Source organism: Oncorhynchus nerka, linkage group LG25, assembly GCF_034236695.1.
Source record: "Oncorhynchus nerka isolate Pitt River linkage group LG25, Oner_Uvic_2.0, whole genome shotgun sequence".
In the NCBI taxonomy this organism is placed as follows: Eukaryota; Metazoa; Chordata; class Actinopteri; order Salmoniformes; family Salmonidae; genus Oncorhynchus; species Oncorhynchus nerka.
In genome coordinates, this window is record NC_088420.1 from 19,287,508 (window position 1) to 19,303,395 (window position 15,888).

The window sequence follows — 15,888 nt, forward strand, 5'->3', positions numbered from 1 at the left end:
TGGGAACATACAAGACGAACTAGCACAGAGAGACGGGAAACACAGGGATAAATACACTGGGGAAAACAAGCGACATCTGGAGGGGGTGGATACAATAACAAGAACAGGTGAACAGATCAGGGTGTGACAGCGTGAATTGGACCATTTTCCTGTCCTACTAAGCATTCCAAATGTTCAGAGTACCTTTGGGTGTCAGGGAAAATGTATGGAGTAAAAAGTACATCATTTTATTTAGGAATGTAGTGAAGTAAAAGTAAACGTTGTCAAAAATATGAATAGTAAAGTACAGTTACCCCAAAAAACTACTTAAGTTGTACTTATTTTTACTTACGTATTTTACACCACTGGCTAAATGTGGACAGTTCTAACATCTTCAATATGCGCCTCTGAATTCGATAAGAGAGATGCATGCAGTTCCTTTCCGATGTGCCTGTCTTCATTCACTTAGCCTACTTCTTAGCTGAAATGCCTGTGAGATGGACCTGATCACGGTGAAAGGCATTGGCTACATCTGAGAGAGCCATGTGAGTGAGAAGTGCTTCAGAGCGCAGCCGGGAGAAGGGAATTATAATTCACCTTGTTACATTCAGCCCAAGAGCACAACGGCCACTTTGGCCACATAAGGCATGGATTTTTAGGTACATTACGGCCACACAAGGGGAATGCCGCCGGGAAATTTGATGCCTTGTGAGAATATTACCAAGTGCTTGTCAAATTTGTGAATGAGAGACCAATGAAGTGTGTGCAGCTTGTGACCTTTTTCAAATCATCATTAGAGGAGACGTTTATCTCCCTCACCAACTTCAAACATCTGCTATCTGAGCAGCTAACCGATTGGCCAATTTTACCTACCTCTTCCCCATACTGTTTATATTTATTTACTTTTCTGCTCTTTTGCACACCAATATCTCTACCTGTACATGACCATCTGATCATTTATCACTCCAGTGTTAATCTGCAAAATTGTAATTATTCGCCTACCTCCTCATGCCTTTTGCACACAATGTATATAGACTCTCTTTTTTTCTTTTTTCTACTGTGTTATTGACTTGTTAATTGTTTACTCCATGTGTAACTCTGTGTTGTTGTCTGTTCACACTGCTATGCTTTATCTTGGCCAGGTCGCAGTTGCAAATGAGAACTTGTTCTCAACTAGCCTACCTGGTTAAATAAAGGTGAAATAAAAAAATATTTAAACAAAAGAGTCCCATCATGTAGCCGTAGAATGTATTAAACATCAAAACATATAGCCCAACGACGTTTGTATCACAACTAAGTTGCATAAATAACTAACGTTAGTGAGCTAGCTAAAGTTAGCCACCTAGCTACAATTTGTAACATATCATGCGTTTTTCAAATTCGTAACATAAATACGAATTCTAATCCGTAACATATCATAAGAAATGGGTGATGGACATTCACAAATGAATACATAGTGTAACGACCCTGGGTTTATAAGCGCGGAAATCGACTCTGCCGTTTGAGCATGCTTTTGCGGCACAGTCGATAGCGTGCCTGGCCTCGGGCTCGAAGGTCTTGGGTTTGAGACCTGCTCCCTGCTGTTTCATTACACTGGTGTCAGAAGTGGGGTCCGGCATGCTAATCAACCTGCTATCTGCCTAATACATAACACACAGCTGTCTGTGCAGGTCGCTACAATACCATATGAAACTTACAATATCATACTAAATAGGGTGTCTTGAATTGATGTACAGAATAATACAAAATCCTCAGATACCAGGATGATTAGGGGGCAGGTGCTCAAAATTATTGGATACTGTGTTGATAGGTCACAATGTTCGAATGAGCTTTACATGGTTATCAAAACGTCACTCTAGGGTAAATCTACACGAAACACAGCCCTTATTTTAAGTGTTTCTAAAATCCCCTATGGGAAAAATGAATGGTGGAAAACTGTTGGAACCATTTCCCTGTTTGACCGCTAGATTTTATGAGTATTATGACACCTCCACTGTGGGGTTCTATAGGGCAGACTGGGAAAAAAGACACAACCGGTCTCGCAAGGTCCGTACATGGAATATCACAGGCACAACCAATGCAAGGGGTGTGGGGTAGCGAAGTTTGTGAAGTTGACATGCGGCCAGTGGGATCCGAACAACAATGACAAAAAATGTATACAAAAAAACAATTGGGGGGAATTTATACCACCACCCAAAAGGGCACTTTGGAGACTGTTAGTGCAAAGGGGCATGTGCTCTGCACAGGTAGATCCCTGTCTGTGCACGTGTCTGTCGAAGCAGTATGTCAGACTAATTTTCGCATATAGGTGGTTAAACACAAACCAGGGCCTCTGTATAAGGCATCTGGATAATGTAAGCCAGCTACAGATTGCTGCGAGTCAAGAAAAAAAAATGGTTACCTTTATTTCCACAGGGAGTCCCATTGTGACCAAGGTATCTTTCACAAGGGAGCCCTGCATTTGACAATTTCACATATTTTACAAAATATAAATATAAAATACCAGAGAATAGAAAATTACAGGCACCCTCAAGAAAAACAATCACATTCCTCAACAGAGGTTCTCAATTTGCATTGGTAAAGGAAGAATGTGTTTTGCTTTTACCATAGGCCTGCTCACGCTAATAGGCCTACTCACTCTAATAGGCCTACTCACGCTAATAGATTTTCTCACCATAATAGGCCTACTCACGCTAATAGGCCTACTCGTGCTAATAGGCCTACTTGTGCTAATAGGCCTACTCACGCTAATAGGCATACTCACCTTAATAGGCCTACTCACCTTAATAGCATACTCACGCTAATAGGCCTACTTACCTTAATAGGCCTACTCACCTTAATAGGACTACTCACCTTAATAGGACTACTCACACTAATTATTCTAATTCCATGTAATGTTACTCACAATTCTACTTTGTCTACATTGGAAACTGTGGCTGTTGGTAAGGGTAAATGTATAAAACATTGTAAGACTGAGCATGTCCTGACCCCCTTATAATGGTAGTATAATCAGGCACAGTGGGTCATAATACCAATAAAATGTAGGTAAAACACACATTAAACTAGGGATCAAACACAGAAATGGTTGTAATCGCTTTTTTGTGAATTTTACAAACACTTCAAAATAAGTATGTGTTTGGTGTTGGGCTGTGGTGGTAATGAAATTTTGTCAGCTGGCATAGCTTAATAAAATAGAAATAATATTTACTCCAAATGATTTGAAAGGAAGTGCGCACATGCAGCAATTCTGTGTTGAGCTGTTAACAAAGAAACTGGTCCTCCTATATGTCTAATTATAGCTAGGCTAGGGGTTAGGGTTAGATGAAGGCTTAGCTAAAATGGTCAGGGTAAGGGGAAGGGTTAGCTTACCAACATAGGAGCCAAGCTGACTCCAGAGGAGGAGGAGGTGATCAACAAGAAGAGGTTGAAGAAGATTCAGAATTTGCTAAGTAGTTGCAAAGTAGCTAAAAAGTAGTAAGTAGTTGCTAATTAGCTAAAATGCTAAAGTTGTCCATGATGGGATTTGAACACACACCCTTTGGATGGCTAGATGTTCGCATTATACACCCACCTATCCACCCTGACCAAGCACCCTCCTTTAATTTTCCCCTTAAGTAACCATCTGCCTTATGTAACCATACCAAAAGTAACATATCATAATGAATAGAGTGTCTCGGATTTACATAAAGAATAATATGAAATGCTCTGAGACCAGATTTCCCTGAAAGGACTGTGTAAGGCCCTGTGCTTTGATGTTTCACATTGGACCTGAGTGGGTCAATGTCTTTATCTTATTGTGTCAGTGAAATGATCATGCTTCTTGCACACTTCCTCTCGAGACATGCAAGTCACTTTAGGTGACATCACAGCCAACACACCAAAAGATTAGCCCGGTCCCGGTATACAAGAGGAGTAGGTCCCAGGTATAAGTACTGTGTATAGCCAACTCCTATTGTTGCTGTCATGCCTAAGACTTGTATGGTATGACAGATCTGGGAACAAGTTACCAAAAGTGACCCATGGGCTTTTATTTCCACATTTATTGGATCATGTGTAGGCAGTCAAATGTACATGTTTAGTCAATAGAGGTAAGCAGTTGCTCCATATCACCTGGCCATTTGCTCAATAAACAAACAGAACATTGAATAAAGCATACATTTCAGAGGAGTAGGCCTATCTCTTCAAAAAAAAGTTAGCAATTGTTTTGCACCAGAGCTTTTCCCTTGCATATCCCCAAAATGTCCCTTAAATATATAGAGTAAATGCTTTATTTGTGAAAGCAAGTTTTGATAAGGCAGCTCTTTGGTCTCTTTAGAAAGGCATGTGGCTAATGTGTTGTCTAGGTGGGTTGTCCGGGCAGGTCCTGGAGAGAGGCTTGGGCCCAAAAGCTTCCTTATGGGTCGTGGTGAAGTGTTGCTCATTGTAGGGAGCGGTGATGTGGCTGAATTTAATCTACAGACAGACAGTGAGAGAGAGACAGAGAGAGAGAGTGATAGAAAGGGAAAGAGAAGATTAAAAGACACTGGGATAGAACAACTTGCTGATTGGTGCACACAAAAGGAGCAAAGAGCTTGTGTGTGTACATGAACCAGTTTCTTGGTAACAACCGGTTCTCTGAGGACGTATTAGGTATTCTGAGATATTTGTATTGTTTGAGCACTGATAGTGGCAACAAATCTCCAGGCAGATTGTAAAAAATATGACACATTAGACATTATGCCATGTGTGTCTAGGGAACATAAAGTGAAATGTGAACATAATAAGCCTGAAGTAAGGTCAGTTTCACCCTCAAAACTTGTTGGAAAAATGAATTAAATGTACATGTGCATAATTAACAATACTGCCCTCTAGCGTTCATTTGTACAAACCTAATTGACTAGAAACTTAGCTGTTGTGATACAGCCTGGAAATTAACCAGGGTCTGTACTGACGCCTCTAGCACTGAGATGCAGTGTCTTAGACCGTTGTGCCACTCGGCAGCTGACTGTTACTTAAGTTATTTAACTACCTGTTGAAGTTGTTTTGGGCTAAGTTCCTGTCTCCTGGAGTTTAGTGGGAGGTAGTCCCTTTGAACAGTAGTCGAGGCTGTTCCAGGCTCTGGGGAGTATACCATAAATCTCATTGACAAAAAAACTCAATTAATATGGAATGGAACCCAACTGACTGGGAAATCTGAGAATGTTTTGGTTTCTCTCTCACCTTGGCCAGTCAGCACATGGCCAGAGGGATGGGTATGCGGCCTAGCTCGATTTATGTCCCTCTTGGGGTAGTCTTCCTGGGCTGTGGTGCTGTAGAACAGGCCTCCCAGAATGGGTCTGCCGAACTCCACATTGCTCCTGGTCCTCACGTTGGCTCCACTGAAATGCACCGGCCGCTCTCTGTGTTTCTGCTGCGGAGGGGAGGGAAATCCAACCAGGCCGATTAAGGAAGACAGTAGCCAGATTCTCGTAAAACCTGTGCTCTTTTGCATCATAACATTCCTGCATGGCAAGGTGCTACACGAATGTCCTCGATCCATTTAAAGGCCTGGAAGCCAGTGATACACTTTGCTCAAATCCGGCCTGTGGATGGGTAAATTGGAGAATTTGGGTTTCACCTCAGAGAAGAAAAAGCTGTTGGTTGTGGCCATCATCCTCAGTCGGTTGCGCCCAGGATCAGTGTCCCCTCTGGGGACTGAGCTGAGAGTCTTGTTCATTTGCATCAGTAGAACAGGGGCTGGGAAACAGACCCAATTACTGGGAGTTAGCTAAGCAGGAGAATCAGAACACTGATTTCATAAGCTAAGCAATACATTTTTATGTCTGTGGGCTTTTTTAATAGTAATTGCAATCTAAAAGAAAAAATCCAATCCCGCAATTTGTTTTGCAATAGAATATATGAATAAATTATATCAACAATAGTTAGCTGTTTGGAAGCAATTCAGTCAGAAAGATAGAAGTGAAAATAGATAATCAATCAAATCCATAGGGTTAACAGTGCAGTATGTTATATCATTGATGAACAGAGTATTAATTAATAACCTTGGCTTACACACCTGACTTGGCCTCGCGAAACGCGTCAGCCATTGTAGATGTCCATTTGTTTTCAGAGAAATCGCCAAGATTGACCTTCAAACGTTCCTTCACATTGACTGGACTGGGTCAGTGAAAGGTTGATATATTAGACAAATCCTAAAAACATTGATTATTAGGATTTGGACAGGCATTTGCTTTTATAACAGGAAAACGGGACGCGTTTTCTAACTACAAGATGACGGAGGTGATGTGAATTTTGGCATGCATACCAGTAAATCACATACCTAGGATTGCCAGGGTGTCCAAAGGACACATCCTGGGTGGTTTTAGTTTCCAGAATCTTCTGTGGGTCTCCCATTGCCACTGATGAGTGGATTTGCTGAACCGGAGAAGGAAAAGTACAGTACACCCTCAGAAAAGTCAAGTACACCCTCAACAAAATTTCATTAACATCTTATCAAAGGCCTTTGTTGTGGCTTTGTAATCCGCAGGGAGCAAAGAATAGTAAGTAAGATAATTATCAAAGGCCAGTTTAGCGCTCATAGCTAGTCTATTTAATGACCATTCATAGAAAATATTCACATGATTCCATTTTTCACATGCAGCTATTGTACAGAAAACACCGAATTTCCCAGTAGCCTAACTACTCCAGGATATCAATGGCAATCGATACCTTCTCCACAGGTTGAGGTGGGCTGTGCCATTGTCCCTGGAATACATCGTTGTGGTGGGAGTCAAAATGTTGGCCATCCCTGTCCCATTTAAAGGTGGGTTCTCGCCCTGAATCACAAAGGCATTGACAATGTCACAATCTGACTCAAGGTTACACATTTACAAAAGCAGAGCTACTCTTTTAAACATACAGTCAGTGTAATGGTTTACTGAAGCACCACACCCGGCATAAAGGTTCATCCAAAACAAGTGTGTGCCCCCGTTCTGCAAAGCTTTTTGCCAGGCTTCCATATGCCAGGCAGTGAATGACAAATATTGTAGATAGCCTACATAGGCATACATAGGCCTTACCTATTTCACTAATCCAAACAGAGAATGACATCACAGATATAGTATACATGCATCTACTTTTAGACAATAACCTAGATTTGAAAGAGCCACTGACCTAGGTGTTTGACCTTGGCCTTGACAATGGGCGACACATTGTATGGGGTGAATGAAGCTTTATGAGTGGTCACAGGAAGCTTCTCCTCCAGCTGTTTCTTCTTAATGGCCATGACTGGCCGGATGGGTTTGGTGTGGGTTGAGGCCAGGTGCTGGAAGCCCTCTGCCTGGGTGGTGAGGAAGCTGACCTGCCTGGGGTCTTTATGCATCTGGAAGTTAGTGCACAGCTTAGCCCAAGCAGGTGTGCGGCAGAGGGGGATCTGTGGGTGGTGGGGATATGACTTGACCGCTTCGGTCAGATACTCCTTGATCCGACGCAGGTCTTTGTGCTCGACCTGGGCAGGGATGGGGCGAGAGATGGCGAATCTCTTGGGTAGGGTGGCAAGAGAGTTGAAGTCTGTCTGGAAGGTGGTCTTAAATGCCTCGTCAAGGCCATTGCAACTGTCGCCGCCCCAAAAGGGAATGTGTGAGGACTGAAGGAAGTCCTTTCCCATCAAGGTGGCTTGAATCAATGTGCTTACAGCCATTAGCACTTCTTGGACTGTTATTACTTCTTCCTGTGTTGTCTTTTTCCTTACATCAATGTGCCTTTCCTGAAATGGTTCTCTCTCTTTTTTTAGAACTGTGGAAAGAAAATGCAGTGGTCTCACCATGGAAACCAAGATAGCACAAGTAATGAAGATGTCACAATACAATGAGAACTGAGAGCAAAATTCCCCATTCTTTTCTTTATCATTCTATCTATTCTAGAAACTTTTTTTGTGTGGATAATATGAATATCTGTCCTATGTAGCCAATCACATACATACCTTGACATTCACCTATTCACCTATCACTGTGCATGCATTATGACAGCCCTGAGTGACAAATGTAACATTTTCTGTTATTTAAGAATGAAATTAAGATCTGAATGAACAGAAATGACAATGAACAGGAATTATAATGTTAGTTACCTGCTACTATGTGTTTATTTGTCTATAGCAAAGTGAAGCTTTAATTAGGCAATGCAAGTGACTTACCCATTCCAAAGTGAAGAGCATCACCTGAATAATGGTAGCTGCACGTTTCCCTGCATCAAGTGTCTTTTATGCATAATTTAGCATTTTGGTGGATAATCTTACAATATCAATTTGCCATGTCTCACATTCACATATAAACACTGTTTGCATGGCAATGCATGCAATTAGTAAGATTTTGTTTTTAAACTTATCACCATGGTGCCAAAATCACAAGCAAATATTTGCTGGGGGAAAACCTTTCATGGTGTTAATGTTTCACTGAGGCATATTTTCAGCCATTACAGTGAACCTGTCCTCCCCATTTCTACATCCACTGATACATTCATGCATTTATCCATAGGCTATCACTGGCAGTATTTCTAGCAGAAAAGATACAAAACAGACATGGACGATAGATTGTTCTTATAAATACATTCTAAAATAATGCACACCTGAGACAGGTATGGTAATAGAAATGACCTCATCAGAACAGTTCACGCAGTCACATCAGTAGGTGGCAGTAAAATTAAATTATCTAAACGCCTGGTCCAAGTTAGTGATCGATTGTGTTCGTTTGAAAATACAATTGAGTAAATACAGTAAGTAGTATATTGCAATTTTCTATAATCTTACATCTAATTTTGCAACTGTTAGTAGAGTCAGGCTTGATGAAACAGATTTGTGCAAGAAAAAAATTATGCAGGATATGATGTAATATAACTTCCGCCTTGTACAGTCTCTTTTCGTTAAGGCTCAGCTATCCGCCGGGTGGGTGTATATATTTGTCCGTCACAATTTTTGCGAAATTTACTACAAGACGCATTTATTGCGTAATAGAAATACACTAGTGTCCCTCCACTAAAATAACTGTCTAAATATCCATTGGGTCATCATATGTGAGACGTGTAAAGTCTAAATATGAGTATTGAAATATAACGAGCTCCAGCATGTGGCAAAGACGCCTTGTTGGAAGCACCCGCTTGACCGCAGCTGTTGGCTAGTTAGTTAGCTTGCCACAGCTAACGTTAGCTAGTAAGTTAGCAAGATTGTTGGCCGCTCATTCTAAATGCCAATGGGATAGCTAACTATTATTCTAATACTTAATGAGTTTATTTTTTTATTTCGATGTGCCGGGGATTGGCTGACTTGGCTAACTAACTAGTATGCTAAGTAGATAACAACATAGATATGTATCTAGCTACTGCAATCAACTCTCACCATATTTTATCCCAACAGCCTGCCAACATGCAGATCTTCGTGAAGACGTTGACGGGGAAAACAATCACCCTTGAGGTTGAGCCCAGCGATACTATTGAAAATGTCAAGGCCAAGATCCAGGATAAGGAAGGTGTTCTAAGTTTCATTTGATCCGTAATATAGTATGACAAAATGGGCTGTTTTAAATACTTAGGGTAGGTTGCTTTTGCACTGATACTAGGTTTCTGCTGTGGTGATTTCATTAAATCAATATGCTTTTTATTCTCAGGCATTCCTCCTGATCAACAGCGTCTAATCTTCGCTGGCAAACAACTTGAGGATGGTCGCACCTTATCAGACTACAACATCCAGAAAGGTAGGCGATTACGAGTTGACAGTGGGCGCATGTAATGCTGCTCAATAGTTAAGCATCAGCCCTGTGTGAAAACATACCCGTGAACTTTGCATCTATCCACTATGATAATGTTCCCATCCAGAGTCCACCCTTCATCTTGTGCTGCGTCTTCGTGGAGGCATTATCGAGCCATCTTTGAGACAGCTGGCCCAGAAGTACAACTGTGACAAAATGATCTGCCGCAAGTAAGTAGAGCTAAGTACAGTTGCATTAATGGTGGTAATGAACTGTTTTTACAATTAAGGTTAAAGCCTATCTTTACACTTAAGTTTCCCTTTTACAGTAAAAAAAAACCTTCATCCACATTTGCGATTGAGGTGACAAATGCAACATCTTTCAGAGCAACTACAGTAATGTTGCTGTGTACAAAGGAAAACTATTTTTAGTAGACCGGATAGCGAGGAATGAAAGTGCGCTAGGGCAGTGGCTTAGACCACTGGACCAGTCTTGGCCATACATTTTGCACAGTTCTGAACTTGTGTTGCAGGTGCTACGCTCGCCTCCATCCTCGTGCTGTCAACTGCCGCAAGAAGAAGTGTGGACACACAAACAACCTGCGCCCCAAGAAGAAGCTGAAGTAAACAGTTGGCTTGGTGCTTTTTGTGGAACATAAGCACAACTGTTAAATAAACATACCAAAATGTACTTTGGCTGGCCTTATTTGTCTTGATAATCCAAAATGGTTTTAAAAACAATTTAAAGATTAGGGCCTGGATTCAATCAGATTGAGCATTAACCAGCATCTACATTGCAGATGTCTGAGGTGTAACTGAGCAGCTCCTCTTGTGCGTCACAAACTACTCCTATTATCCTTACTGCGTAAGAAGTTAAATGGCACTAGATAGTGTAGGCTCTATCGATGTCAGAACACTGATAGGCATAAATCCCTTGATCAAAATTAACATGCATCAGTCTAATTTGAGTGTTTGAACTTGAAATGCAGCTGCATGTGATTTTGCTGGATATAGTCAGGTCTGGTTTTGTTGCATCCAATGGCAGTGTCTGCAATAAGGTAACACTAGCTTGTGGATTTCAGCGGTGTAAAAGCCACTTTACACTTGATTCAGTAATGCAGTCCGGAGGGAGGGTGTGAAGAGCTTGGAGGCCAAATCGAGCTCCATTCTGCATTGCAGTGCGCCTCCCCAATTTTGTAACAATATGGAGGGCTCCATATAGCTCAGCATTGACAATGGTTGACGGTAGGTGGGGGCGGTACATCACTTCCGTGACAAAAGGCTATCGGAACAAGTTCATAAATAACATCTTTGTGATGCTTTGTGTAGGCACTTAAAATGAGTGAACTCCTGGGAAGCGATTGGGGAGGTGGGGATAGATGTGGTAAAGAAATCAATGGAAAGCACAGTGGGATAGGATGCTGGATTGGTGCACATTCAACAAATCTGATATTTGTCATGTAACGCCCAGAATTTGGTTACTAAAATCACTGCAAACCATTTAAAAGTTGTCCTTTTCAGATTTAGACAGAGCTAAATGTTAACTCCCATTTGTATAAACTGGTAGCATACAGAAATCTAGTAGTCAAAAGTACCATTTTGAAAGAGTTACAGTTCATAAGGAAATTAGTCAGTTGAAATGCTCATTAGGCCCTAATCTGTGGATTTCACATGACTGGGAATACAGATACTAAAAAGAAAAGGCCATGGATCAGAAAGCCAGTCAGTATCTGGTGTAACCACCATTTGCCTCATGCAGCGCGACATCTTTTGCATAGTTGATCAGGCTGTTGTGGCCAGTGGAATGTTGTCCCACTCCTCTTTGGCGGGAACTGGAACATGATGTCGTACAAATCGGTCCAGAGCATGCCAAACATGCTCAAATGAGTGACAGGCCGTGGAAGAACGGACATTTTCAGCTTCCAGGAATTGTGTACAGATCCTTGAGACATCTGGCCATGCGTTATCGTGCGGAAACATGAAGTGATGGCTGCGGATGAATGGCACAACAATGGGCCTCAGGATCAAGTCACGGTATCCCTGTGCATTTAAATTGCCATCGATAAAATGCTATTTTGTTTGTTGTCAGTAGCTTATGGCTGCCCATACCAGAACCCCACCTCAACCATGGGTCGGTCACTCTGTTCACAATGTTGACATACATCAGCAAATTTCTAGCAGTTGAAACCGGGATTCATCCGTGAAGGACACACACTTCTCCAGCGCGACAGTGGCCATTGAAGGTGAGCATTTGCCCACTGATGTCGGTTACAATGCCGAACTGCAGTCCAGTCAAGACCCTGGTGAGGATGACAAGCACACAGATGAGCTTCCCTGAGTCAGTATCTGACAGGTTGTGCAGACCCACAGTTTTATCGGGTGGCTGGTCTCAGACGATCCCACTGGTGAACAAGCTTGTTATGGAGGTCCTGGGCTGGCATGGTTACACGTGGTCTGTAGTTGTGAGGCTGTTTGGACGTACTGCCAAATTCACTAAAACAACGGAGGTGGCTTATGGTAGAGAAATTAACATGAACTTCTCTGGCAACAGCTCTGGTGGACATTCCTGCAGGCAGCATGCCTTTTGCATTCTCCCTCCAAACTTGAGACATCTGTGGCATTGTGTTATGTGACAAAACTGCACATTTTAGAGTGGCCTTTTAATGTCCCCAGCACAGGGTTAAACTGTGTAATGATCATGCTGTTTAATCAGCTTCTTAATATGCCACACCTGCAGGGTTGGGTAGGTTACTTTCTAAATGTAATCTGTTAGTACCTAGTTACCTGGCCAAAATTGTAATCAGTAGTTTAACATTTGGATTACCCAAACTCAGTAACGTAATCTGATTACATTGTTACTTTTAGATTACTTAACCCCTTAATAGGCATTAGAAGACACACATGTATGTTACCAATTGAGCATCTATTTATGGATAAATCACTGTTAAAGTTGACAGCCATATATGGAGGTAACATTTTATGGGTTGGTTATGTAGGCTTCTTCTAACGAATCGCTTTCTACTACACATTAAAAATGAGTCTATCAGAATTTCAGTCATTCCAATATGTTATAGGACTTGGAAATATAGATTAGCCAAATTGTTTTTTTTACACCTCTATTTAACTAGGCAAGTCAGTTAAGAACAAATTCTTATTTTCAATGACGGCCTAGGAACAGTGGGTTAACTGCCTGTTCAGGAGCAGAACGACAGATTTGTACCTTGTCAGCTCAGGGGTTTGAACTTGCAACCTTCCGGTTACTAATCCAACGCTCTAACCACTAGGCTACCCTGCCGTTTAACCTGAGCATAAATGATTTATTAGATTTGCACATGCAATATAGACTTTTCTATTGTGTTGACGAATGTACGTTTGTTTATCCCATGTGTAACTCTGTTGTTTGTATCGCACTGCTTTGCTCTATCTTGGCCAGGTCGCATTTGTAAATGAGAACTTGTTCTCAACTGGCCTACCTGGTTGAATAAAGGTGAAATAAAAACAAATTGCCCGCTGTTTATGATTTTGTTGTCATGGACGACTGATTGGTGTCATTGATTAGAGTTGAAAAATAAATGCTGCGATTATGGAATGGCATGCTTTGAGTACTACTGAAGTGCTATTTACATGTTAAAAATAATACCATATGCTGGATTTGCTATAGGCCTATTGTTTACCTTTTTGTTGTTGACACTTTGATATCTTGATAATATGCAGATGTTTAAAGGGCAAATCTACAGATGAAAATAACAAAACGGACACCTCGCCTCTGTTTTGGTAAAAAGCTGAGGGATGGGCCTGGAGAAATGTAACCACTCTCAGATTAATAAACAGAGCTATGGATGCAAGGACTGACCATCCATGATATCAAATTTGTTTTAACCATGTTATGAGGCTATACAGTCTTTGTTTACAAACAGAGAAAAGAAGTTTATAATTTGGGTTCTCATGGAGTGTGACTGTTGAACTAAGCTCATGAGGCATTTATAGGTTATATTCTTCAAGAATCAATTGCTATACAGTACCAGTCAAAAGTTTGAACACTCACTCGTTCAAGGGTTTCTTTATTTGTACTATTTTCTACATTTTAGAATAATAGTGAAGACATCAAAAACACATGAAATCATGTAGTAACCAAAAAGTGTTAAACAAATCCAAATATTTTATATTTTTCAAAGTAGCCACCCTTTGTCAAGAGTGTGCAAAGCTGTCAAGGCAATCTCATCCAGCTTCATGAGATAGTCACCTGGAATGCATTTCAATTAACAGAAAGTTCATTTGTGTTATTTCTTTCCTTCTTAATGTGTTTGAGCGAATCAGTTGTGTTGTGACAAGGTAGGGGTGGTATACAGAAGATATCCCTATTTGGTAAAAGACCAAGTCTATATTATGGCAAGAACAGCTCACACTTAGTGTAAAATACACAAACAATAGCCTATGTTGAGGTAAAAATCGGAGTATAATGCTTGTATGGATGTTAACCCCAATACATGTTAATTTCGTCATCAATCCGGTGGCTGTACAGCATTTAATGCGATGCGGTCTCTGCAGAAGTCAGAGCATTCATACTTCTTGTGCTTCGCAGAGCTGTTGTCAAGGAAGTGAGTATGTGTTTATACAGGATCTCCTGACCCCACCTACCGTCAACCAATCATGTCAATGCGGAGCCATACGGAGCCCACCACATTTTTACAAGATTTGGGAGGTGCACAGCGATGTGGTACAGAGCTTGATTTGGCCTGCGCAAGCCCCCGTGTCAAACCTTCCGTAGCAAGCATAAATTGGCAGTCAAAACGGTTAGCAGGTATATTATGATGAAATTGACTATTTAGACTTTGGCAGGGGTTTTTGGCTGTTCGTGCACACAATTTTTTCTTTCTTTAGGCAAGTCTTAAATTCGGTAGCCTAAGTATACGCCCCTTCGTAGGTCGGGATGCCTTGTAAGGATCCGATGGCGAGTGCATAATCCACCTCTACCGTCAGTCCTATTAGCCAAAGTGCAATCATTGGGTAATAAGACGGATGGGCTCCAATCAAGACTATCCTACCAACGGGACATTAAAAACTGTAATAATTTAGGGATGGACGACATGGATAACATACAGCTGGCTTGGTTTTCGGTGGCGGTCTGTGTCCATTTGTAAATAACAGCTGGTGCACGAAATATAATATTAAGGAAGTCTCAAGGTTTTACTCGCCTGAGGTAGAGTATCTCATGATTAGCTGAAGAGCACACTATTTACCATGAGAGTTTAAATCTATATTTTTCGTAGGTGTCTATTAACCACCACAAACCCAATACTGGCACTAAGACGGCACTCAACGAGCTATATAAGGCCAAAATCAAACAAGAAAATGCTCTAGAGGCACTCCTAGTGGCCGGTGACTTTAATGCAGGGAAACTTAAATCCGTTTTACTCCATTTCTACCAGCCTGTTACATATGCAACCAGATGGAAAAAAAATCTCTCGACAACCTTTACTCCACACACAGACGTGTACAAAGCTCCCCCTCACCCTCCATTTGGCAAATCTGACCATAACTCTATATTCCTGATTCCTGTTTACAAGTAAAACCTAAAGCAGGTAGTACCAGTGACTCGCTCAATACGGAAGTGGTCAGATGATGCAGATGCTAAGCTACAGGACTGTTTTGCTAGCACAGACTGGAAAATGTTACAGGATTCTTCTGATTGCATTGAGGAGTACACCACATCAGTCACTGGCTTCATCAATAAGTGCATCGATGACGTTGTCCCAACAGTGACTATACATACATACCCAAACCAAAAGCCATAGAGTACAGGCAACATCTGCACTGAGCTAAAGGGTAGAGCTGCCGCTTTCAAGGAGTGGGACTCTAACCCGGAAGCTTATATGAAATCCCGCTATGCCGTCCGACGAACCATCAAACAGGCAACGCGTCAATACAGGACTAAGATTGAATCGTACCACACCGGCTCCTACCCTTGTTGGATGTGGCAGGGCTTGCAAACTATTACGGACTACAAAGGGAAGCACTGCCCCGAGCTGCCCAGTGTCAAGAGCATACCAGATGAGCTAAATGACTTCTATGCTCGCTTCGAGGAAAGCAACACTGAAGCATGCATGAGAGCATCAGCTGTTCTGGACAACTGTGTGATCACTGTCTCCGTAGCCGATGTGAGTAAGACCTTTAAACGGGTCAACATTCACAAGGCCGCAGGGTCAGACGGATTA

At 41.6% G+C, this 15,888-nt stretch overlaps 2 protein-coding genes across 3 annotated transcripts; one reads left to right on the forward strand and one right to left on the reverse strand.

Annotated features, from left to right (window-relative positions):
* Window positions 1-4,009: 4,009 nt before the first annotated feature.
* Window positions 4,010-8,280, reverse strand: si:dkey-13m1.5 (stabilizer of axonemal microtubules 5). Of its 2 annotated transcripts, XM_029633754.2 has the most exons (8): window positions 7,111-8,280; window positions 6,667-6,773; window positions 6,278-6,372; window positions 6,014-6,114; window positions 5,576-5,694; window positions 5,179-5,368; window positions 4,988-5,076; window positions 4,010-4,431 (listed from the first exon to the last, which is right to left on the reverse strand). In XM_029633754.2, exons 1-8 carry the CDS (start codon window positions 7,760-7,762, stop codon window positions 4,291-4,293), a joined length of 1,494 nt encoding a protein of 497 aa, XP_029489614.2. In that variant the 5' UTR covers window positions 7,763-8,280; the 3' UTR covers window positions 4,010-4,290. The 2 variants fall into 2 exon arrangements, with proteins under 2 accessions (XP_029489614.2, XP_029489615.1); XM_029633755.2 differs by lacking the exon at window positions 4,988-5,076 and having other exon boundaries at window positions 4,345-4,431.
* A 543-nt stretch (window positions 8,281-8,823) lies between these two features.
* LOC115109138 (ubiquitin-ribosomal protein eL40 fusion protein) lies at window positions 8,824-10,364 on the forward strand. Its single transcript, XM_029633756.1, has 5 exons — window positions 8,824-8,875; window positions 9,344-9,455; window positions 9,594-9,680; window positions 9,802-9,904; window positions 10,207-10,364. Exons 2-5 carry the CDS (start codon window positions 9,353-9,355, stop codon window positions 10,298-10,300), a joined length of 387 nt encoding a protein of 128 aa, XP_029489616.1. The 5' UTR covers window positions 8,824-8,875; window positions 9,344-9,352; the 3' UTR covers window positions 10,301-10,364.
* Window positions 10,365-15,888: the final 5,524 nt, after the last annotated feature.